A 25,872-nucleotide genomic window follows, 5' to 3' on the forward strand; every position below is an offset into this window, starting at 1 on the left:
GCCACATCCATTTTTCAGCAGAAGTGACACAATGTGGTTTTCCTGCTTCTGCTTCGTCCTGCCCCAGTGAGCTAATTATTTTGGAACTGGCATGGAGTAAGTGACAAGATGTGAGTAGTCTTGAGTGACACATCTGTCATGATAATAAAAATAGACCATTCAAAACAAACTCCTTCAGCCTGGGCGTACTGCTGAATCAGTGCCGCTAGCAGTGATACCATCGCGCCAACCGCTGGAATAAATATTCTATCTTCTTCGAGTCTAGTCAGACAGTTTCCACTGTGCACAAGCTACCTACTCCAGGAACTTAAAGGGATAACAGGTCAGGGGGTGACCGAGACAGTCTTGGGCTTGTATTAATTGAGGCTTTAAAATAGAAAAACAGTTTCTTGTAATATACATTAAAGACCTGTTTGTAAAAAGAAAATAGGTGCATTACAAAACTTCTCTCAAACCAGCCCTGTCTCTGGTTATCATTAGAAGGGAGTCTCATCTTTCTGGGTATTTACTAAGGGAAGTTGCTCCGAGTGCTGCCTTCTTGTGAAATAGTTTTGAAAAGGAATTACGAGCCGTGGGACAGAAAAGCAACCTGCATGTAATCCGGCATAATTTATTGATCGTTTTATCTGTGATGTTTTTTTTTAAACGTGTTATTTTTATGGAATTCTGAATGATGTATTTATTCATTCAAAGAGAGGATTTTATTGTATTTTGGACCTGAAACTTTGGCTTATTCTGAGGTTGTTTTTTTTCTTATGGGAAGAAGCTCACCAGGGATGGTCAACCTCATGATAAAATCTGTGCTTACTTTAACCTTACACACTTATTTTCTTTATGCTGACCTTAATTCAGGTTTTTATTTTTTCAACTCTGCAATAAATCCTCGAACACTAATTCCCATAAAAGACCAATAGGAAGTGAGCCCTGCCATTAACAGTGTATCTGTTTGGCAATACTTAACAAATATACAAATATAGTTCGATCACTTCATCTTTCTGAGTGAAGTTCTAAGATAAGTCCAGCCAATTCCGTGGCATGATGAATAATTGATTCTTGTATTCTGTGATTCATAGAGTATCTACTCAGTGGCATTGCTTTCGCTCTAGTGGGAAGGCAACAGGAAATAAACAAGTGATAATGGGAATTGAATAGATCAGAAGCAGACGAGTGTCTCCATCTGAATTAAAAGCGCTTCCACTTCCACATTTACTTTATTTAAAACACTGTCTTATTTAGCAGTTCCCCAAGCAGAAGAACCCCCCCCCCCACACAAACTATCATGTCTTGCTCATGTCTTTGTTGTTGAGTTTGCATTTGCACTCTGTGTCTGTGTGGGTTTTCTCTTGGTTCCCCCCACAGTACACATACTGGGGTTAGGTTGATATAGACTAAATGGACTGCATGTATTTGAGTGCTACATATGTAACCAAACATATGCTGTGTGGACAATGAATAGGTAATTCCTACATTTCCCTAAGTGTACTTTTACACAACATGAATTGAAACTGAATATTTTCACCAGGACATAACTGTAAATTGAGCTTATTTAGAAAGATATAAGTGCATATTAAATGATTCAATAGGCATCATTAACATTTTTTTTTTGAACTGTCACATCCCTTTTCTTCCAATGTACTGTGCTCTGTGTGGCTTTGGGTGTGATTCCTTTAGAGATAATATATAAAGAGGAAGTTCTGTTTCAGTCATTTCTTCAAGATATAAAATACAAAAAATAATGCTGACAAATTGAACATTTTGCCTTAAAGACCTTTGACAGACACTTTTCAGAACGGCTGAATGACTCAACACTCAAACACTCATGCACAATATTTCATGGGCAAAACCAAAGGCACAGTAGAGTTTTAACAGTGTTGTCTGCAAACATTTGCTAACCAGTTACAAGATGGGTTGCTAATCTATAGGATGTGTGACACTTCAAAAATACAGCAAGCAACTCTAACTTATTAAGTTATGGTCTAACGGCTACCTTGCTGTCCAGTTATTTCATAAAGGGGTCTGTGAATCCGATGCACTGTGGTGGAAAAAAAAAAGATATAAAAGGATAAACAAAGATTTTGAATTTGGATCCTTGGTGCAGTGACTAGCATATGTATCTAAAGAGCAGGATTTTTGGAAAAACACAATATTATAAACTATATTCAGGGAATAAACCCTCATATAGCATAAGCGTGTAAAATGCCCAATACAAGTCCTTTGTATATAAAGTATTTACATTTTGAATGGTATTTGCACACAATATGTTGGTTATACATTCAGGCAAATATTATTCAAACCGATCTTCAATCTGAGCGACTGAATGTGAAACACTTTTAAATACTCTTCAAAAGCGTAGTCATACCACGCATTCCGTTACAAGGCGTTTAACTCTTGTAGCAAAAGCATGTGTGGATTTTAGGACATTTGCATAATGGCAAATACCTTCACAGCCCAGCCTTTACTCCAACACCCACAACGCACGGTGGCAAACATAAGGTCATGCAGACCGCACATTCAACAACAGGAGTTTGCCACGTCGATCTTCAGAAATTCCAGTTTTGTCTTTTCGCTGGGGCGAGAGCGGGCACAAGATTGCATTCTGGCAGACACAAGATTGCTTTGACGGTTATGGGCTCGATCCATCATGTGAGATCTCGGGGCCAAAGTAGAGCCTCTGGGAAACCTATAGGCTTAGAAATGGGCAGGCTGCTGCTTAATGAAGGGGCAACAAGGGCTGGTCCCATTAGAGCGAACAGAGATAGAGCTGTGTGTGACCTCAATAGCAGAGAGACGCATTTAATGTATGGTACAGCAATGGTTTTTGGCCAAAAGACTTAAGATCAACAAGCAGCACAGCAGAACATCCTCGGAATATATTGTGCTTTTTGAAATACGTTCTAGAAAACAAATGTAATTGGGAACAGCAAAGTTGACAGGAGCTTGTGAGTCAACGTGGGACACAGTTACTCTGTCTCTCGGCAGGGTCACAAACAGATCCACTCATATCTCGATGTGTTAATCTACAAACCAACTTGGGCTTTCACACCCTGACACATAGACTTTCTGTCTCCGTCCAACTCATAAAACGCTCTTCACCCCTGTGTGTGCTCATGCATGTACTTGGCGTCCGATGTCTCTATGCAGCGCGGCCGGGTGCTGCAGGAGATCAGCAGGGCAGCTCAAGAAGTGCTGCACAGGTTTGGATTGTGTGTGAGGGGGTTTGCAAGCAGGAGGAAGCGGAGCGGCCACAGAGACACCGTTTCAAATAGTGGCTAAATATAATGGCCATTTTTGTGGCTCTGTCACCACAAGACATTCAGCTTCACACAGGAACTCAATACTTTCTATTGTGTAAGGGTTGTCATAGTGGTATGAACCAGTCTTGATGGTACTGCAGATGTATTTGAAGATCTTGTGAGCGATAATGAATTTGTGCCAAGCAAATCGATTATTTTGGTCGTCTGCTTCACCTAAAGCCGATTTAGAGATTGCGTTAGCGAGGCGGCTTTAGCTCAGCTTTCTAGAAACTCTTCAATTATGCACAACTGGAATACATTAGAGATAAAATTAGATTTCCCACCCCTGTTTACTTAGAACCGCATTTGCCGTGTGGGTTTTCTGCTAGAATCACCCGTCAATGCAGGATTAAAATTGTGACAGACAAAATGCAGACACTGATAAAACATAAGAGTTGCGTTTACTCACTGAGGTTGAGGGAAATCTCTGACTGTGATCTCGTAGCTCTGAATCAAGCACAGCAGCCTGCAGCCTGAAATGTTGAAGCATACAAACAACTGTATTCCACTGTTAATGGACAAGTGGCTTTCGTACGACCTTCATGAGGGGCTGTGGGTAGAAAAAGTCCACTGTCTCTTACACGGTAATGATTAATGTGAGTGCGAGCAGTCTTGACAAGCGCAGGCACCAGATCCAAATCCTGAGTGATAATATCAGTGGACTTATAGATTTGAGATTCAGATTCAGCAGATACAGTGGACAGAAACTGTTGCAGGAAACTACCTAACATCCTACAGTAGTTTGTGTTATACCAACCAAAACCACAAGCCTCTGTCATGAGGCTGCTTTGCTACCGTGTTGACGTGTTTCACTGAAAGCGAAAGGGCTCTGCCAGCAAAACATCCCCTGACTGGTCTGTAGTATCATCTCAAAACCTCTTGGTAGTCTTTAATGTGGTAAAGATTTTAAGTTCGTGAATGGGCAGAGAATCAGTTATTTTCATGAACTTTTCTGTGATTAAAACCTTAGACCAAAAGGCTGTCCCTGATAAAGCCTGGTAATTATTATTTTAAATGTATATATTAGTTCGTGGCTATATTTTAGTTCTAACATTTAGCAGATGTAGTAAACAGTAATATATATATATAACTATAGTAATATATTAAGTAATACGGGTCATGTAGTGAAGGAGAATCGTGATAAACACTTTAAACACTATAAGCTTGTTAAAAGCACTATAATATATAATAATTAAGCAAATAACAAGTAAGTAAATAATAATATGTTGACTTTACTTAAAAACACATGCAAACTCATAGCCTTAAATTAGCTAAAGTAAACTTAAGATCGTGAGATAGAAATCATTTATTGGTTTTTAACAATGTAAGCACCTAATATATTTTGATGTGGTCAACTTCAATTTAAAAAAACGATATATATATATACTATAGGAAAGTGAAACAAGTTTAACTTTAAATAAAGTTCAGTTATACAGCTAGATGAGGGTCTACTGAGCTAAGCAGAGGAGCTGTATGACTTATGGTTCGTCATCACTGGCTATATCCATTCTGAAACACAAGTATGTCGACAGGACAGGACCAAACATGCTAAGAACCTGATAGTGCAGAATTCTCTTTTTCACTCAGGCAACTTAAAACTATTTGGTAGACGATAAGAATAATGGCCATGCACCAAGTAACAAATGTGTTGAAACACGTTGCCTCAGAACATTCTAGGAAGCTCAGCTCTGAAATTCAGAAAACTCCCTTACTTATTAATGAAACCAGTGTGTGCCCTTAGCCTTACGTGTATGCACGGTGTACGCAAGTAAAATAAATATATAAATAGAATTTAAGCAATGAAATTGTTTGCTGGTACAATTTGTGTTTGGGAAACAAACTCAGTATATTATTGGTTAGGAATAATCTCTGACATCCACAGCACAAAGTAACCTGAGCTGTGTCACTTGACTATCATGTGACTGGCCTCTGAGGCGATGGCGGACAATAATACTCGACTGATAGAGAGACCTGAGGGAGCCACAGCTGCCGGGTCACAGACGACGCATGGGAACTAGTGGGAGGGTTTAGTTATGGCGGCATGCTGAGAGAAACTGAGAAAAAACATTATTAACTGAGCCATTCACACCATTCTTATCATTGTAGTAACATTTGGAATCAAAAGAATTGCGCATTTCTTCAACCTCATATATATATATATACATTAAAGATTTATTGATATATCAATATGGCTTGTTTTATCACATTAAATTATGAGCATGATAAGACCTAAAGTGAGCTTCTGTACAGGCCAAACTGAACAGGCTGTATCGAGGCAAGGATCGAATTCTCCGTTGGATTCACATGGTCCTGGTGTGTTTGGTCATGATTCATCACCCTTTAAAAATGCCTTGTTCCTTGTGATGATCAGCGCATCACATTGGGTGAGTAGTGCTTAACCACACAGTGGCTCTTTTATTTAATTTGAACCCTCACAGACTCGTTCAGCACACCCACTGCTGCAGAAAACATTAGAACAGCAAACCAAGATACAGCAGCTGATCGAATATGCCAACATTCAGCCTTGAGTCTTGGGTTTCTGCACAAATAGTAAACCAATGACAAAGACTTTGTTTTATCTAAATGATGAAAACAGTATATCTGTGTTGAGCACCTCTTTTCTATCCGGTAAAGCAAATCCTCATTTAGCAGGTAACATCCTGACTATAATGACCAGCCCAAATGTGAGGAAAATGGAGCGGCTGAATGTTCTTTTTATAGCTTTTACAACTTTGTACACGTAACCACTGACTTCTAAGCACTTGGCAGGAGGCTCAGGGGCGAACAAAGCAGCTCCAGCTGCCACATCTTTCAGCAGATGCAGCCAGAGGCAGGATTGGCTCCAGGCAGATGGCGTAATCCTGTGTGGATGTGACAGGGGAGGGAGAGGACTTACATCCAGCAGGCATCTGCTGCAGGTGGCTTACTGACAGTCTTTGTTATTAAAGTGTTAAAGTGGAAGCTTTGCATCCGGCTCTCTCTCACCACACAGAGGTTTCTGCTTTCGTGCCTCCTGTCTGTCAAGTGACAGGTCTTTTTCACTGACGTCAATTTAGTTCGGTATGGAAGCTCATTTCTACCGGGAAATAATTTTTTTAATGATGAAAAGATTACATTTTCTCGTCATAAGGAGGAAGTTAGATTGAGGGCAACGTTAAAGCACAACGTAAAGCTGGCAGGATGTTGATAGTCATTTCTTACAACCTGCCCACATGTTAAGGACCACACTAAAGCTTGGATTGAAATCAAGTCGACTTTCAAGGTTAAGTTATTTAAGGGAAACTGAAATAGCACTAGGGGCATTTCCCTATTCTAACAGTGCCCTTGAGTCATTTCCCTAAAGTGGAACAGACACAACTGCAACTTGATTCCTTTCAATAAAATTTCAGAGAAATGTTTACGTCCTCAGGGTAAACGAAAGCAAACCCACAACCCTTATACCCACTGTTCCTGTGTGATGCCTCCATGCTTACCTGTAAAATGGACAGAATTAGAGAAAATGTTTTCAACCTTAATGTTTGGAATCAAATCTGAAATTATGTTTATAAACCAAAAATTGGTTGTTACTCTGCGAATATGTAGATGGCAATAAGGCATATTAAGTCAATTTAACTAATTTAACCCATTTAGAATTTATATTATTTAATTTCTTTATTTCTTTATTATCATCATCATTGCTATATGTCAGCAACTTGTGACTGCTCCTGTGAAATTGCTGTTATAGATAGAAAATGATTAACAATAAAACACAGGTGTAACCATATATTCCTATTTAGGACAAAATATAACCTTTATAAATTTTCATTTTATTTGAATAAGTTCTCATCAAATCTATAAATAGAGTTTACTCTTTTCAACGTGAAAGCCCTACCAAGCTCAGTGTCCTCATTAGGTTTTGAACACTTTTATAAACCTTTATTTCACACAGTATAAAACTGTTACTAAACGTTGCATAACCTGATGTAATTAATCGTTTGTTTGTATCATTACATGTTATTACAGCTATATTATTTCTTCCTATCAAATAATTATTTGCCAGTTATTGCTGATAACTGGATGATATGGTTTCAGAGGAAAAGTTAACAAAAAATGAAATCGTTAACAAATATGTTATGTGTTGTATGTGTTATACCACGCAGTATATGCTCTGCTATTCAGTTATATCACATATCATATTATCTAGAGTGTCATCCACAGCAGAGATTACATACCAGTGGTTTTATCCTGTGACTTTAGTCCTTCCCGTCCATGTGATCTGATGTAAACTCAGGAAATAGGACTGAAGCTATGAGGTTTTTTGTATGTGGGAGTTGAAATTATTATATAATTATTACATGAGCTCAGTTATCTCATGTGACTGGAAAGTTGGAAATTTCACTTGTTAATTTTTAACAAGAACTAAATTCCCCTTCTTGTGATGATAATGTGATACTTAGTTCTTTGTGTTTGCTAAACTACTTTATATATGGTTTAGATGAATGGCCTCCTAAGTGATGCTTAGCTGTCAACCAGTGTTTAATATAGTATGCCTTTATACATTTTACACATCAATTGAAACTCTTTTGAATTTTACAAAGACTTGTATGAAATACTTATATTAAAATGCAAGAAATGATTTGTGTATCACTACATACTATTACTGATGCTTTTTCTTATTATAACTAACTAAACACCAGCTATGGGCGCTTTATAGGAAAAGTTCATCTCAAGAATAAGAGTTCTCCCGATGTCTTCGCACAGACGTGATATTTAATCAACTCAAGCTTAAGTGTATTTGTAAGGCTGGAAGTTTTGATGAATCATGAAGTGATTATTATGACACAGTGCGGTTCACAGAGGTTGTAAAGTGTGCAGAGATGCGAAGAGCCATCCATCTTATCAAATTCCAGCAGTGGCCCCCGCAAGACTAATCCTTCCCTGGCACAGCTGCAGGTCCTCTGGCTCCCACATCCAACATCAACACTGTTCAAAACGTGAGAACAGTTGCAAAGTGCTGTTCTCAGATGCTGATAAAATGGCTCCAATAGAAATTCTGCCTGAATGTTGATGCTTTCGTCAGCTTGTTTTTAAGTGTTTGGTAGTTGCAGAGAAAATAAATTCTACAAGGGTCTTTTCTGAGCTCAAACTTTACTCAATGAGTTGCTGTTTACAAAGAGTACACAGATGTAACGCCGCCTTGGACATAAGCCCAAATGAAACCAAATACACAACAGTCACCATGACATGGACAGAAGCAGCCAGGTGTTCGCCTGCAGCCAGCATCTTTTCATAAAACACTAAAGACTATTTCAAAGAAGATTCAAGGGACTGGACATGAAAGAAAAACTTGTATCAATGAAATCTGAAAGTCATCCTGTTACAGTGGGGTTGTTTATTTGGGATCAAACTATGACCTGGTAACATTTGTCTCTAAGCTAAAGTTGATCAAAAACACACACAGTCTAAACTCAGGAGTCCAAATGTCAAGAAATAAAATGCATCCCACAGCAGCAGGTTACAAGAAGTGCTTTTGCTTAAAGAGTGACTTGAGTCAGATTATTCACACCTTCAATTCCAGTTAAGGAAAGGCGAGCCTACAAATTTAAACAGAAACCCATCAATATAATAAATATAAATACATCTCAGGTTTTCTACAGGTCGTGAAAAGGACATGACAAAAATAGTTTTGTTCTCAAATGTAATGCACTCGCATAAATAAAGTATAATAATAACAATAATTACAAGTCTTAGATAAACCTAGAGCTTTAGGAAAACCAAAGTACGCTTGACCCTTTCAAATGTAAGGCTTGGGCCACTAACACACATCTAGTTCTCTTCACAGTAGATGCACACTGAAGTTTCTATGAGAAGAAAGGTTTGTGAATCATGTTAATGTGATGCATGAAGAGACTGGTACAATCTACAGATGCTTCAGCATGGGACCTGAATGCATCATTTCATTTCTTTGGGGCCAAAAAGAATCAAATTGATCAGTTATATTGTTTTATTGTAGGTGGTAGTCAACAGCTGATTGGCTAAAATTGTACAGTTATGACTTTTGTCCTCGATGAAAAAAAAATTAAAAACTGACCCATTATCGCACTTCCTTTAAAGCCACATTACCAAGCACTGGAAATGACAATAATTATGAAAATGAGTCTTAGTCAAGAGCAGAAGAAATATCTGTACTAGGAAAACTGTCCATTGTCAACCATGTGTTTACTTCTAAATTTGGTGGTAGAGAAAAAGTAAACATCCTGCCTCAGGTAGGTATCACAACAGTTTCCATATTTAATTATCACTGCATGGCTTCTTCCTGAGAAAAAGAATACATCTAAATGAGAGGGAAGAAGATAATCTACTGAGTTTGATGGAAAACAGGGGTCTTACAGGTATGTATACAATGCAAACAAAAGTCATCTAAAGTCCCAGCCGTAGTTTATAACTATGTAGCCAGACAGGCTGTGGAAGAGGAGGGTGAGGATGGAGTGGCCGTTTCAGCAATAGCAATAGCCAGAGGCAGGGAGGACTTCTAGCTCTCCGTGGTGAGTTGCTGAGGTGGAAGAGAAGAAGCGGTGCTGATGGAAAGCAGGAGGTGAGAGAAATCTCATTACTCCATGATGGTTCTGTAAATGACGGGCTCAATGTAGTCCCCTCTATACCGAGAGCTGATGACTCGCTGCCTTTTGGAGTTCTGCTTGACGCCGCTCTGTGAGAAGAGCTCAAAACGCATGTCTGACGCCACGGACTGAGGAACAAACACAACAGGTAGAGAAAATCAGCGCTTATTATTGTTACAGATCTCAATCACATAATTGCCTAATTCAACCCAATAAGACCTGAGGCATGAAATACAATTGTACCACTTGAGCGATAACAGATTAAACTTGAGATTCTCAGTCTCCTAAGCGGATAGGCATGCAATTAAAAACATTTGGCTTTCATTGTAACATTTGTTTTTTCTAAATGAAAAAAAGCCAGCCACATCGCTGAGCTCTTTCTCTCTCCTTCCTCCTCAAACATGTCTTCTTCATGCGTCTGAATCTTCTTCATTGTTATCATCGTTCTTTTCATCACTGAAGAACAGCTACTATATATTGCATAGATAGTCAGCCAATGTCATAAATGCATCCTTCACAAACTTTATTTCTTATGCCTTTCCCAACAGCATTTCAGTGAGTCTCAATGCACTTCATTAGTCACGTCTTGAAAACTATGACATCATAGAGAAAACAGACATTTAATCCGGCTCTAGTGGGAGAATCATGCAACCAGTGATAAAAGTTATTGTATATACATGCACAAGTTGCCTCAGGTGTATAAATGTTAAGATTCCAACATCATTGAACTTTGTCTTTGCCAAAAATGAGATTTAAATTTACCATTCGTGACTTGACTCGTTTAGGCAGATCCTCATCCAAAGAGTAGATGTCCTCTCGCTTGACAGAGATTTGTGATCCATCCTCAAACTCGACCTTAATGTACACAAAGGTACAAACATGCGCAAGTTAATCCATAGACATTCAAATGATGTGCATTCAAATTCAACCACATGTATTTGCATCCTTGCTGCTTTAAAAGACTCATTCCATCTGACAGGAACTTCAGCCCTTAATACACATGCTCCCAACAGTTCATTTTTAAAACACAAAGGCCACCAACAGTTTGAGATTGAGGAACATAACCCAGTTCCTGTGATATGGTTTTGACAAACTGAGTAACCCTGTTAGATACAGTATATGTTAGTCAGAGACTCAGAGGTAGGGGAGAGTTTACCAGGTACATAGGGATGGAGTGTGATGCTACAAATTTGGCTCCGTATATCAGCCCATCTGTCCATCGCACTTGAACAGGATCACCTTCGGTGGGTGGGCCGAGACGGACGCAGTCACGGTTCTGCAAACACATCACAGCAAGCGGTGAACTCAGGCTGTACATTAGATATAAGGAAAATTATCTGAGGAAACTTTAGCTGCTGTGGCTTATATCCGTCACCTTAATAGTTCTGTGATCCACTACCCATAGCTACTAAAAAAAGTTATTTTTACTAACCTCAATGTCCTCAGGGAAAAGGTTATCGCTGTAAGACCCGTCATCGAAAACAACCTCATAGAAGGAGGCTGTGGTAAGTTCCACCACGTCACTGTGGTAGTAACGGGTATTTCTGTATTTACAGATCACCTTCTGTCCCACAGCCAACTCCCTCATTGATGCCTTGTTGCGCTAAAGGACAGAAACAGGATGTTTGTATGAAATGTTCATGATCACAAATGGGTTTATGTCACAGGAAAGACAAGACAGTGTTTATAAAGTATTAAAGACCACAGGTCTACAAAGATTAGATTACTATAGTGGCTATAACAACATTTAGTCAGTCATTTGAAAACAGGCATCTATTAGGAGCAACAGGATCTCTGTCTCCCTCCATGAATGAACCACGGTTCTACTACTATTTGTTCAAAAGTACCCTTAACTTTTAGTCACAGGAACCTTTATCAAGGTATCTAAGAAAGGGACATGAGGCAACCTGATAATGTATCACCAGGCTCCAGTCCACCAGCTGGCAGTAATGCAGAAGACTATACAACAAGAATGAAGCTTTATCAAGAACCACAACAAAAACAGTAAAATTGTCAAGTTGAGCGGGTGTTTGTCATAATTACCATGATAAGAGCACTTCTATCAAATCATATTAGAAAATGCCCAAAACGCTCTTCAAGACACAGATTTTTATAAGCTATTGCTGTGATGGATCGGCTGAGATGAAAGACTAAAGGAGTACTCGACCAATCAGGCATCTCCAGCAGTGTGAGCTGTAAAGGTTCCTTTAAACTGATCCCTCAAGCAGGGACTTTTGGTGCATCTATAAATAAGTATTGGCTTTTAAGTAATTTTTTTACTGTGTTACCTCAGGTATGACAGGTGTTTTGTGTCTGTTGCAGGTGATGAAGACTACGAAGGGCCAGTCATCTGGGTGCATGAGGACCCCGGCTGCCTGAGCGCAAGTGGGGTGAAACGCCGTGGAGCAGCGCCCGTGGGAGCACTGGACACAGCAGCCCATCACTTCCCTCTTTATCCGTTTCCTGCAGTACACACACTTCTACCAGGGTGACAAAGACACAGGCGAGAAGGGTGAATGGAGGTCAGGAGGAGGAGGTAGCAGGTTGAAGTTAAAGGAAGTACGGAGGAAGTAAAGGATGAGAAAGGAAGCAAGCCCAGTGGGCAGGAGGATGAGACCAAAAACAACTAAATATCAAGGGAATTAAAATAGGCAGACAGACGTGAACTGGAGGACAAGATATGTTGGAAGGAAATTACACAGCTTCCTTTTGAATGGCTCCTCACATCCTATGTACTTATTTAGAAGTGGACCCACTTAGATCGAGGCCTAAAACAATGGAAACAAGGCCGACTATTGGGAGCTAGACTAGACTAGTTAGTTCGTTTTGGCGAGAAGCGGAACTGTAAGGACAGCCTTATGTCTGGATATCAGTTTCACTTTGGAGATGTGCTTGTCCTCAGTGAGCATCACAACCAGACACGCACACACAGCACACCCTTGTTTACTAAGAATCTCATTTATGTATTGGCCTGAAGTGTTTGGCAGTAGCAAAAAGCAATAAACTAATCATGCCAAAAGAAAAAGCTGAAATTATATGAATGATAAGAGTGGAATGCAACAAAAACAAGTTAATAGGCTTGGTTGCAACCACATTAAATCAAGGTGGTATTTGCTGACAGTCAATATATGTATCAAAGAACTTTTTAAAAGAGAGAAAGAGCTAAAAAGCAAAATGGCAGTTTAATTCCAATATTTTTGTTATAAAACAAAATCAAAAGGAAGTACCCCATGCAGGAACCTATTAACCTCACAACAAACATACAACCCAAACTGTTAGGGGATCTTACCAGTCTGAACCGGGGCAGTGGTATTGCAGAGAGGTCGATGGGGCTCCGCTCAGTGATGTTGACAAAGCATGCTTCCAGCACAGTGATGGCACACAGAACATGAACCCACCTGTGCAAAAGACAAACATGAAGTCAATTCAGGACAAATAGTTCAACGTCCAGAGCCAATTGTTTCTGCACACACACAGCTGCACCACAATCATTTAGTAGCCAAGTGTCCAATGAGGTTTGAACACATTTGGTTATGTTTGACGAGCAAGATCTCCCTCACTATTTTTCAACATTGATGTAACCTACATTAAAGCTGAGACATCAATGTAGTATCCACTAATTTACTTATTTCAAAATGAATGTACAACATAAAGCCTGAGATAAAAACATCTTTGTAACTGTCCGAATACTTCTGTCCTTGTTGTATACACCGTAAGAATATATTACTACAAGGACTACGTTGGAACTTCGAGCATTAGGCTTTTTACAAAGTGACAAATATACATTTACAAATAATATAATCAATGCCAATTTTATTCTAAATTAAAATCAGCAAAAGTATCGAGTAAATAATGAAGAACCTTCAAACCCAAATTCCCTCAATTCATGTCTGCAATACCAGAGAGTTTAAGAACCGTCTTGACCTTTGGAAGAGTAAAATATAAATTCAACTCCCACACTTTTCGCCCTGTCAGCAGTTTTTTCAGAGACAGTTTTCTGCATTATAGCTACTTTTGTCAACAGGAGATTCACATGTGTCTATAGGTCTGGAGTTGATCAAGTAATTTTCCTATGCGTGTTGTTTGTGTGTGTGCATTTAGCTTGAGGTGCTTGATCCAGCAGATGGACCTCGGCAGTAAAAGACTGAAGAAACAGGCGGCGTTACTGCGGTCAAACTAAATGAAAAGAGGCCACTGGTAGAACTCTGCAGTTTTTTCCTATGTTCTACTTCATCCAAATGAACCATTATCAACAAGGTATGATAGCAGCTTAGTATCACAGACTTCTTTCGAGTGCCCTCATGTAGCAATCCTGAAAGTAATAACGGAGCCAATTCTTCTCTATGGTGGTTGCACAATTACCTGCTGTATTACTTACTTGTCATTGTTGGCTCTCTGCAGAGCTCCACCTCTGAGGGAACACAGACAGCAGTCCTACAGGAAGAAACACACAACAATGAAATCCAAATAATGTGTGTTTAATAACGGTGATAACAGACTGAGATATACCGGCTAAATAACGCTAAATTATTTGCTTTCTCCATCTCAGCCCCAAACCTCTGGAACCCTCCCATCATCTGATTCTCCCCCTCAATAGACATTTTCAAAAGCAGTCTGAAAACAAATTTTTATTTTTTAGCCTTTCAATGTGTCCAAGTTGTTGTGCTATGTAGTATTATGATTGTTGTCATCACTGCTCATCTGTTATCACTTTTTTGTTAAGCACTTTAGATCAACAATGTTGTGCTTAAAGTGCTATATAAATAAGGCTGAAGTTTTAGTAACCCTATGTCAGCTGTGTGCAGCACCTCACTGCACTCCTTCAAACCTAGTGTGAAACGCTGACAGTAAGTGAACCACAGAGTGACACTTGTAAATAAATGGCATTTTCAGTAAGAACAACACAAGCGAGTGAAGTAAACAGAAAAAGTCTGAATTAATCCTAAACACATATTTATCACCTTTCAGCTCATAGTCAAAAAACTGGAAACCGAAACAGCAGGAGGCCTTTGAGGCATGACTATGGAGTGTAGAGTGGAACACTGCCCACTGGTGGGCAAGTTTTTGTGTCTGGTTGCCATTTACTTAAATTATATTGGATTTTGCTGCAATGCTGTTTAATCCTAAAAAGTGTTTTGTGGACACTTCACCCACCCCTCCATTGGCAAAGTGGTGACTACATGAGTGAAGTTTCATTTTTGGGCAAATAAGACTTGAAGCTTTTCAGACACACTTTGATTTACTGTGGAAAATCTGAAAAACAGACTTCAGTCACAGGATGCAATTTTCTGTTAGAGCCTGAGAGAAAACTACCTGAGCCTGTCTCAAACCCAATGTTTTCCCCCATTACAGTGTAAGAGAATCAGGTAAGTAGTCCTGCCAACATAAACAAAAGTATCTAAAACCCAAAAAATGTTTACATCGAAATTTCGCACTACTGTAGATATTGCACATGTAAGGCCAGTACATTATATTCATCAGGAAAAGGTTTATTTATGACTGAAACTTAATCAAAACACAGATGTACCTATAACATCTCTTGGCTTTTCAAAGTAATTTTCTTCTGTTTACACCTGATCATGATTTCCTGACAATGGAATGGGAAAAAACAACTCTACCGCTGTATTTATGAATGTGTCTATTCTCACTATGACAAACAGTGAAAAAAAAGTGCTTTATTTGTGTAGACATTTTGGACCAATGAACTGACCTCAGTGATGGCATTAGCCTCACAGCGAGCACACAGCCAATCGTCCAGCTCTGTTGCATCACCAGACACACCATAGCAACCTGAACAGGAAGAGAAAAGTACACACTAAGTCCTCTGGTGCTTGATTTCTCAGCTTGTTATCATGACGGGCTGAGTATTTTCAAGAGCAAGATTTAATTGTTTGTTTTTTTGCTTTTGAGAAATAATTTCAGATGTAAAAGAATGAACACATCTGATAGGACTATAAAAAGACAGAAAAGACTACATCAAAAAAAATATTTTTCAAGAGGCATGATTAAAGAAAGCTCAACTTTAAATTAACTACCAAAACCACTTTATTCAGAAAAACAACAAATTTGTGCTGTGTGTGCAAGAGCTGATTGCTGAATAATTTAATGTTCCACAGTCGTGTTTGTGTATTCATCCATAATGCACATATGGCCTTTAGTGCTGTTTTTGATACAACTGTAACAGTACTTTTCAGAGTAACTGAATGTTTTGTATGTACAATATATTTCATAAAACCTCAACGCAAGAAATTCAACAATGTAGGGGAGAAGTGTAAGGCAGCTAAAATCCACTGGGGATTTCGCCACCCATCTCGCTTCAGGAAGACAGTGGCTGGTACCTCGTATACATTCACAGACCCAACTGATGCAGAGTGGTTTCTCGCCTCCCGGCGCAACTACCCACATCAGTAATGGAATGGGCGTACATGCTTTAAGCCAGCTAGAAGGGTTTATGCTCTGCTGTACTCACATGTGTGGGAAGGCAATTTAACTTTATTGATACACTCAAAGTTGTGGAAGTTTTAAATTACAAAAATGGTGCGTGGAATTTAACTTATCTGTGATGTCACTGAGGGTTTACTGCTAGCAGAGTTATTTTAGTTTGGAGCAGGTCTCTTTTAATTGTGTACCCGCCATTACATTTTGATTGTGTGGTATGGCACTCCGTTTTTGGTAGTTGCCTAGGTATGTTGGAGTTAATGTTTTGGTTTCTTTCCTCTTACAAAATTTAAACCATTTACATTCTTGTATACCATTTGTTCTTCTGTGACATACGTTCCTGAATCCTTGTCCATGGCTTTAAAAGTGACATTTCCTTATTTTGCCTTTATGTGAATGCAGCCACTGTAATGTGTACATATCCGCTCCTTAAACCTCCCCCCAAAAAAGATACAAAAACGGCGCTTACTGGTGTGCACACGGACGTAGCACTTAGCACAACTGACTAGCATGCTGGTCCCGTCCTCTCCCATGTGAGGGTTCGACAGCTGCCCCTCCTCAATCTCATTGGTCTTGCTGGTTTGGGTGTTGAAACACATTTCAGGGATGAGCGGTTTGGACCACTGGCGGCCACCTCGGCGGTTCACTAACTTGATGCTAGAACTCCCAGTACTCGACTCCGACTTGAGCGGGAAAAAAAGAAAACATCCAGATGCTTGTTTATTTATGATTTCCAACAGCCATTGCATTATTATCTATTGGTGTTTTTACATATAAATGCCAGTGTTTTTACATATAAATGCCAGTATTGATAAACTATGAATAAATACGGATGGAAAAGGGCGTGAATAACAATTATGATTAATTATGACTCACTTGATGGTGAGTGTGGAAGATCAGGCAAATGGAGCAGTAGGGGGCCTGCTGCCCCATGCTCTTGTTATACTCCTTCTCTGCCTCATGGTTATAGGGCCGACACTGCCACAGCTGGGTAAGTGGCTTTGCCCATTCCTCCTCTTGTTCGAACTCCACATCTACAAACATTTCTACATATGAGAGAAGAGGAAAAAAACAATATCAACATTAGAAATCGTACAGAATGGGGTCAGAACTTGATATTTGAGTCCTCTACCAGGTCAGTCACAGAGGGGTAACTCTCAAAAAAGTTGTGATGTTTTTTCGTCAAAACTTTTCGTCAAGTTTTTTACAGCAAATTTAATATCTCAATTTTCTGGAGAAATGGCAAACTTTAAACATTGCGTGATATTTAACATCTAAATTAGCTAATTGGAAACCTAGTCATCCACAAGGGTTTATTTTATTGTGATTGGCGATAACAGCACCTCTGACCACTTAACTTCAGCTCAAATAACTGTCACTACTAACACCAAACTAGCTGTGCCTTATAATGGTACTGGCTAGTTATAAGACAGGAACAAGCAGTAGTGAATATGTTCTCAATGGCTTTGTTGCTTGTAAAAAGCACAACAAAGTATTAGCTATGTGATAGCCACAAGCTAGACACATTGTCTCGGCAGAAACAGACAGCTGCAGGATAAGAGGTGCTGCAACAATAGATAGACAGATACTTTCACAAGAACACAACTCAGCCACTGCAGTTGATGCGAGTGTCTATAACATGTGTTTTAATCATGGGTGACAGAGGGTCTATATGTCATATGTTAACTGGTCAGGGACTGTCAATATTTGACTTGGAGGTAACGGGTCAGGTCCAGTTTGGGTTTTGTGGGTGTAAGATTTAAAAAATATATCCAATATCGGACTCAGCCTGATATCATGATATCATTTTTCATTAAATTCAAGGTACTATTAATGAACTAAAGACGATAAACTAACTAGGATCAATGCTGTGCTCACCATCGTCACTGTGCACCTCTTTGATTAGAGGGTGGTGGCGAGGCAGCTTACGGAGCTGTTCCTGCTGCTGCTGCTTCTTCGCCACTGACTTGCAGTACGACTGCTCCTCTGACACCTGCTGGAGCAATAACTGTAGAACAAAACACAAATTAAAAACAAGAACAATACAGTATCAAATACAATCAACTTAAACATCAGCGACTATGAAGTTTCCCTATTTTGAGGCATGTTGAGAGCTCTGTACTGTATGCATTCATTTCCTGGTAAACATTAGGTCTAATCATCCTTTTTGAAAACTCGAATACAGCAGACAGCTACTTACGTGATGATTCTGAGGGACCACCTTCGTCTCTTTGTAATCTGGTTCCTGGAGAGGAATGGTGTCTCTCAGGATGGTAATGCCAGAATCAGCAAGCGGGCATTGGTTACTCTGTAGTTCGAACAGCATTATTAACATCCAAACTTTGTGGTATATTGCAGAATAATGCCTGATAAACAGTTTTCGGCCACCACCAGATAAATCATACAAAATTATTTTGTTAGTGGTCAACTGAGCTGGAAGAGATTGGTATGCAAACACCATGCAAGGAAATTGCATCAGTACAGAGCCTCCAAAAAGTATAGCTGTATTTTCCCTTAATGCAGACTTAAACATCTGTATTACAAAGTAAGAAGAGGGTGAACCGCAGACAGTAGATGCACTATACACCATGATCTGTGCTAAAGCATGCATATGCCACTCATGCACACAGACTATGTCAGATCCTTCCATGTGTCTGTAAGAAATATACGAACACAAACCTTTCGCTTGTTTTGGGGAAATTCTTTCCCCACGTTGCTCAGCGGTGGTGGTGGTTGAACCTGAGGGGAAACAGACTCGGGCTCAACTTCTGGCTCCTCCACTTTAGGCTGATCCTCAACGGACGTTGATATGTCGGGTTTGTCCTCCTCCTGGTCCTGCTTCTCAGGACTCTGTGCCTCCAATTTAGTTGGTGCCATTTTGAAATCAATTAATTTAGATTCCTGCTGTTGCTCTGCTGCTTCACAGCTCGGGGACTGAAATGAAGACTGTACTTGTGTGTGAGACTGTGTGTAGGACTTGTGCTGTAGGTGACGTGGCTGATGCTCTCTGGCATAGCTGTGCACCTGGAGCTGTGTGTGAGATTTCCGCTGCTTTTCTAGAGTGTAGCTGTGCACCTGGAGAGCGTCTTTTGGACTCAAAGTCCTGTGGAAGAGCAGGCTGGCGACCCCCATTTTGCGAGAAGGCTGTGCCGACGCTTCTCTCCATGGAGGAGGTGCTGATGTAGATAGATGTCCGTTTCTGGTGTGGGACTGAGAGGAGATGGCAGGTGCTCGAGTCTTGGTGTAATGAGGCGTACGGCCTGCATCACTGTTGCTTTGGGTCAAGCATCTGTGAAACGGATCCATTAAAGTGAGCTTGGTCGGCGTGACAACCAATTTTGGTGGACCTGTAAATTAAAGTCAGAAGTCTTTTCATGAAGTCAGGATTAAAAGATGAACTTGCATTTCTTTCTCCAAAAAGCAAAGCGATGTCTGGAACTTGCTATGAGACTGACGCAAAATTTAGACACTCAAAATAAAATAGTACATCACTACATCTAGAGATTTATGTTTATTAAATAGGAGGGAATATTAGACAAATCCTTAATATAAAAAGGTAAAACCCTGTCCCAATAAGAACTAGTTAAATGGAGAAACAGATAATAATACCTTTATTTCTCCTGCCATCTTGCGGAGTAGTACGTGGAGGTATGAGGCTTAGCCTCGGACGTTTCCCATACTGCTCCTCTTCCTCTTCATCTTCATCCTTGGGAGCAACCTCCTTAGGAACCTCCAGGCACACCCTGTGTCTCTTGGTCTCTATCCTCTGTGTCATGCTGAGAACAGACCAGGTGCAGACATTGGGCAGAGAACAGAAAAGCTTTTCATTAGCAAAGTACGATACATGCTCACTTACAAATGAATCAGTAGGGGACATACAGGATGTAACCATTATGTTTTGTTCATCTATTATAAATACAGATTAAAATAAATATTTAACACTAAAACACCATGATGTATTCCTTTTACAGAATAGAGAATAAGATGAACATGCAAATCACTGAAACAATAAAAGTTGAGAATGGAAATAAATAATATATAAAGAGAGGATCTTGGTGACATGTGAGGTTGTGAGGACTCAAAGACCACTTGACAAGTTGTTACTGCCATCTGCTGGAAATCAAGGAAAGTGAAACTAGTCTTCAGCTATGTGTGCCTCAGTTAAAGCCATTGCACACACACAATAATATTTGAGGTTGCGTCCTAAAATTTCAAAAAATAAGTTGTTATAATTAAAAAAAAAATTCTAAATAATTTTAATTATCAAAACTATTTAGGTTGCTTAAGACCGACACCCAGAAGTATACCCAAAAGGAAGTGCAAAACAAAGAGAACTAAATCTCACTTTATAACCCATCAAACTGAAACATTCATACACAAGGATACTCTTTATCAGCTGCAAGTGACTCACCTCTTCCGCTCTCCTTCCTCTCCAGAGTTCTCCACTGAGCAACTATTGCTGGGGATGTCACTGAAAGACTCCCCCAGGAACTCCTTAGCCTCCGGGGTGGGTCGCGAGTGGTCGATGGGTACATTTCGTCCAGCCAGCCACTGTTCGTAGCGATCCGGCTGGAACTTCTTCACAAATACATCCATGGAAATCTTCACCATGTCCTTACGGCAGGAGCACTAAAGATTCAAATGATGTAAATTCCATCTTAAAAATACGTACTCCATTTTACTTAAAAGATAACAAGTCTCTTATGCCTCCATTTGGCAGTTCTCACCAAAACTGCTTGTTTGCCATATTCAATCCATCTCTCAGTGGCAAAGTTGGTGGACTCAGCACAGTTGAAGCCGTGATTGAAACCAGCATGATAGGCATAGGGGAAAGTAACCATGAACTCGCCAGCCTCCTGAGTTATCTGAGGATTAAGAAACAAAACATTTACTATGGTTTAAACATTTGGCTTTTAGTCATAGGGTCAGATCCCTGTTGGAAATGCAAACAGTTACTCTTCACCTACCTTTTCAAACGGAATGCCATATTTCTTCAGGATAGAGGGAGAGAGGAGCGTCATCTTGTGCCGCAAAAAGGCCTCACAATTTTGGGCACTACCAGGAAAGAAGCCTTAAAGAAAAAAATTGCATATGGATTTTAAACCATTTTTTTTTGGATTTTGAGGTTCAGGAGGTTTGTACATTTAAAAGATGTATACTGTAAACACATAAAAGAAAATATTACAATGCTCTCCTACCTTGAGCCAGACGCTCCAATCTTTTCCCATGCTCTGGGGGCACACAGTACCTGAAGACAGTCAAATAGAGTTCTCATTAAACTGACAGATAGATCTTAGATCAAATACAACAAAGACATAATCCACTACAACACTGTTTATATGACAGACTGTGAGTTGGTGGTGCCCCTATAGTAGCTGATTGGCTAACTGCTTGGTCTACTTATTAATGCTATGTCAGGCCATTCAGATAAGGAAATTTCCTTTAAGTATGCAAGGTTTGAGCTCTTTCAATGTAGCTGGGACAGTTGCTGGCTTGGTTTAGACAACTTCAAACATAACATCAAACAGTTCAACTCAATATTTGGATTTGATTGGCTAGTGTGGTGTTTTGATGTTCTAATAACAAGTAGAAAAGGAGTAGGAGCCAAATTTAAAATGTATTTTTAAACCCAATGCATTCTGGGATAGGACACCCTGCTGCTTTAATGATGTATTGTCATTGATGTGAAACAGGAAGCCTGTCTTCTGGTTGTGAAAGGGTCTTTACTTATGTAAATTACTCATTTCCATGTGGAAGATATGGGTTAGTTCAGAGCTAAAAGCAGACATCCTGCCACAGGTTTCAAGCAGAGGTAGGAAAACAACTTCATAACATTTTTGAGGAATTTGAGAATTCTATAAGCATGTGGAAAGATCCAAATCTTTCATTATGCATCTTATCAAGTAAAACACTGTTTTTTACCATGATTTGGGCTGTCCAAAGTGCAAGTAGTTAATACTGTAGAGGTCCATGTCCTCAGTGTGCCATGCAAAGGTGGTCTTCCACATGCCAAAATACAAGTAGGGTGTATTAACCCCCTCGATAGTGATGCCACTTTCATGTTCCACAGTATCCAAGATGGTGTCCAGATGACAAATGTTCCACTCTTTGACATCCTACAGAAAGACAACAACAACACCTGATCAACACATGACAAATAAAGGTGATAAAACCCAATTTGATTGGTAACATAATCAGCGCCCTAGGTTTATCAGGTCAAGACAGAGAACCCATCCCTGCTGATAAATATTCAATACATCAAGAACTCTCAAAAGATGATAACTCACAGGGTCATACAGGCTTCCATTAACATCTGCTCCATAGATTGGAGGATTAAATGTCACATTCTTCCAGTACTTCCTTTCCAGCTCCTCAAAGTCATCATAATGTGGACTACAGAACCTATACAAGAAATAAGCAACAGTTAATTAGTCACAACACCATAAATGCACTTCAGTATCAGAAGATGTTAAACAGTGGAAAGTATAAACTACAGATTATCTAGTACAGTGGCATAAAAAACATTTGATGACTGAAGGCTTAAATAGATTTTACTGGGAACAGACAGCTAAATGAGTAAATCATGACCTGATTTCTAAAAAGCAAAAATGTGAAAATTATGTATTCTTTATTTTTTGTATCATTTTAATCTTCTAAAGTAAAAAAGAGCAAATTTGTTATTTTAACTGTTAATTAAAAAAAATCATTAAAATTATAAAAAGTCTGCACTTCTTACTTGTCACTGTTGGCAATCTTGCGGAACTCTCTGACAGTCATTGACTTCTTCTGAATGTTGTACTGAGTGAAAAGGCCCGACTGGCCTGTCACCACCTGCTGGATTGGTGCTGGTATCACCAGGTCATCTATGTTATCATAAGATTGTCGAGGTTTCCATTCCTTAGGTGGAACAATCTTTCGGGAGGGAAGTTAACAGTGAAACACTATTTGAAGATCATCTCCCAGCACACGTTGGAGCATTACATTTCCATGACAAGTACTGGTATATGACAAGCAAGTGTTGACATGTTCATGAAATAGAATGTAACAAAACGTCAAGCAGATTATACGGAAATTTGTTATAAGTTTTTAGTTTTACATTTGAGTAATTACTTTTTGTACTAACACATACAATGCTATTAACTCCACAATGGTTGTGAATGTGACCATAAATGTGCACTTCAGTACTCACTTTAGCCATGCCTGCTTTATGTGCTCCCTGGGACTCAATATAAGCAATGTAGCGGCTGAAGTTCTTGAATTGCTCAGGAGTTGGGTAGAAAGTCATGATCCCCTTGGAACCATGGTTTTGGGAAACCACGTCAGACGCCATCCCAAACTTCAGTGGCCAAGCCTGTACATTGTAAATGGAGAAACTGTGATTTCATGATATGCCATCCTGATATATTTATGTTTTGAATATACTATTCCATCATAACCTCAGCCAGAGAGGTTATGTTTTCGTCTGTGATTATTTGTATGTTCTTTAGAAGGATTGACCCCAACCTAGTGGAGGGATTACCACAAAATGTAGTGGACAGAGGGGGCATGGGTCAGGGAAGAACCCATTAAATATAGCATTTCAGAGCCGGATCAGGGGGCGGACACAGATCTTTTTTGATTCCTTGATTTATCAGACAATAATCGATGAAAACAAATCAACCATGTTTGTAGAACTAATATTTACGAGTGCGTGCAATTTGATGCAGCTTCAAACCACATATAGTGATTTGAAATGTAAATAACAGAGCCAAACCACTTTAATAGCTTAGATGTGACCTGCATCTTTGTGGCTTGATTAAATAATACAAACTAAATCTGTGCGTCTGTAGTGAGTAACATGTCCGTTGGGGTCTCCTCGGATTGTCGGGGGACTAGCTGGCCTGCACGGGGCAGGGAGAAGCTTTCACTGGCCCTGATTGGTTAAACCCACGGCTCTTTAATTCGGCCTGAGGTGCAGAAGCTAACATTAGCTCCTCTGCTCACCAGCTACAGAAACATGAGCTACGGGTAGCGAATATCCACTGACACATAGCACTCATCATTAGCTATCCGGTTAGCATAGCAACGGTGCTCAAATCCCATTTAGTTGCAGCCACGTACATGACATCACAAATAAACGTGAACATTACCACCGTGTGTCTGTCAACGTGAATTCACGACTCCTCCAAGAAGAACAGCAGCCACAGCTAGCGTTAGCGCGCTAGTTCACGTTAGAATCAGGACGGGATGGAACTACTTCCTGCGTTACATATTCCACCTAGGCTTGATTACGTGCTATCCAACTCAGTCGCTCAGTGAGCCGTTCGCAAACTTGCACAGAAACCACAGCCACGTCCTTGTCAAGACACTTTATCAGTTACACAATGTCAGCTGAAGTATTAATTTACGTTCAGTTCGACAGTTGTTGGGTTTGGTAGAAGATACAAACAGTGAAACCACCATTTGCTAAGTCAAGCGAGACTGTCCCAGGAAATAGACTCCGCCCGACCCCTTGCACCGACATTAGCTGTAGAGCAGTTCCGGCTAGTTTAGCCACCGGGCTAGCATTGTGAGTTGAGAAGCTAACAGTGCGCGGCGGCCGTGACATAACTCGACATGGGGACACTTACCACCTGCTCTCGGTTGATTCAGAAGTTGTCCCCGGCGGTGCAGTCGCCTCGCGGTCAGTGAAAAAGCAGAAGCGAGGAGAGGGGACAGAAGACAGCTCGCTAACTCAGCCCCCTGAGAGGATCCTCCATTAGCACATCTACGCAAGCATACGCTCCTCGGATCTTGTTTACCACAACACGCATGGGACACGCTCAGCCAATCACAAAGTGGCTCTCATGGCTACACAGTTCAAATCAAAGTTATTTGTAATGAATGAAAGTTGTCGAATTAATTAACCAAAATAATAAATAGTCAACTATTTTATATAAACATTTAGAATAGAAAACCTTAAAGAAACAGAAATACAATAAATACAGTAAAGTCAGTCGGAAGCTGTGACCATTTGAGGTAAAAAAATACTAGAGTAGTAACATCAAAGAGCAATATAAGGCTTACAGAAGATGGAGATGCTTCTCTTTTCCATGAATTCACTGAATCTGTGTCTGTCAGTAGAACATTTTCAAATGAACTAAACAGAGGGTGTGCCGCATCTTTGTATATATATATATATATTCTGGAATATATATTCTGTTGTTTCATACAGTGTAGAAACAACAGAATATATATTCTGTGACTTTTCTCAATCAGCACTAGATTATATGTTTTTATTTTTGTGTTAAGGTTAATGTTGATATAACCTGGATCTGTCCTTTGGTGTTGTGCTTTTCCCTGCGTGTGTAATAATAACAACAAATAATATTTTCTAATTATCTACTTTTATCTCCAAAGGTGCCTGTGTTGTGTGTGTGCTTGCTTTTGTTAATGTTTTAGGGACTTATTCCAGTACACACACTGATCTTGTCAGGACCACTGGACCTCATAGGACAGCCCCAATGAGGCAACCATAATTTCTGAGGTCCTGGTGAAGGACACAGGTCAGATATGAATTATGG

At 39.7% G+C, this 25,872-nt stretch overlaps 2 protein-coding genes across 4 annotated transcripts in view; both read right to left on the reverse strand.

The window, feature by feature from the left end:
* st3gal3b (ST3 beta-galactoside alpha-2,3-sialyltransferase 3b) overlaps positions 1 to 4,066 on the reverse strand; it is a 46,943-nt gene extending 42,877 nt beyond the window's left edge. The window contains exons 1-2 of one of the 2 annotated variants that reach the window (XM_062404678.1): positions 4,051 to 4,066; positions 3,703 to 3,766 (exon numbers count right to left, since the gene is read on the reverse strand). The gene's annotated coding sequence lies outside the window, so the exon portion shown is untranslated. The other variant, XM_062404675.1, reaches the window with a different exon arrangement.
* Positions 4,067 to 8,607: 4,541 nt separating this feature from the next.
* Positions 8,608 to 25,111, reverse strand: kdm4ab (lysine (K)-specific demethylase 4A, genome duplicate b). 2 transcript variants are annotated; one of them, XM_062404266.1, is made up of 23 exons: positions 24,940 to 25,111; positions 23,520 to 23,681; positions 23,067 to 23,242; positions 22,618 to 22,732; positions 22,253 to 22,446; positions 21,529 to 21,578; positions 21,298 to 21,401; positions 21,058 to 21,195; positions 20,742 to 20,959; positions 19,940 to 20,106; positions 19,010 to 19,677; positions 18,531 to 18,638; positions 18,209 to 18,338; positions 17,207 to 17,376; positions 16,800 to 17,013; positions 15,603 to 15,682; positions 14,271 to 14,326; positions 13,182 to 13,290; positions 12,181 to 12,372; positions 11,325 to 11,495; positions 11,049 to 11,168; positions 10,655 to 10,747; positions 8,608 to 10,020 (listed from the first exon to the last, which is right to left on the reverse strand). In XM_062404266.1, the coding sequence occupies exons 2-23, from the start codon at positions 23,658 to 23,660 to the stop codon at positions 9,883 to 9,885; spliced, it is 3,552 nt and encodes a 1,183-aa protein (XP_062260250.1). In that variant the 5' UTR covers positions 23,661 to 23,681; positions 24,940 to 25,111; the 3' UTR covers positions 8,608 to 9,882. The 2 variants fall into 2 exon arrangements, with proteins under 2 accessions (XP_062260250.1, XP_062260251.1); XM_062404267.1 differs by lacking the exon at positions 18,531 to 18,638.
* Between the last annotated feature and the right edge of the window lie 761 nt (positions 25,112 to 25,872).

This window comes from Platichthys flesus, chromosome 14 (assembly GCF_949316205.1).
Source record: "Platichthys flesus chromosome 14, fPlaFle2.1, whole genome shotgun sequence".
Classification (NCBI taxonomy): domain Eukaryota; kingdom Metazoa; phylum Chordata; class Actinopteri; order Pleuronectiformes; family Pleuronectidae; genus Platichthys; species Platichthys flesus.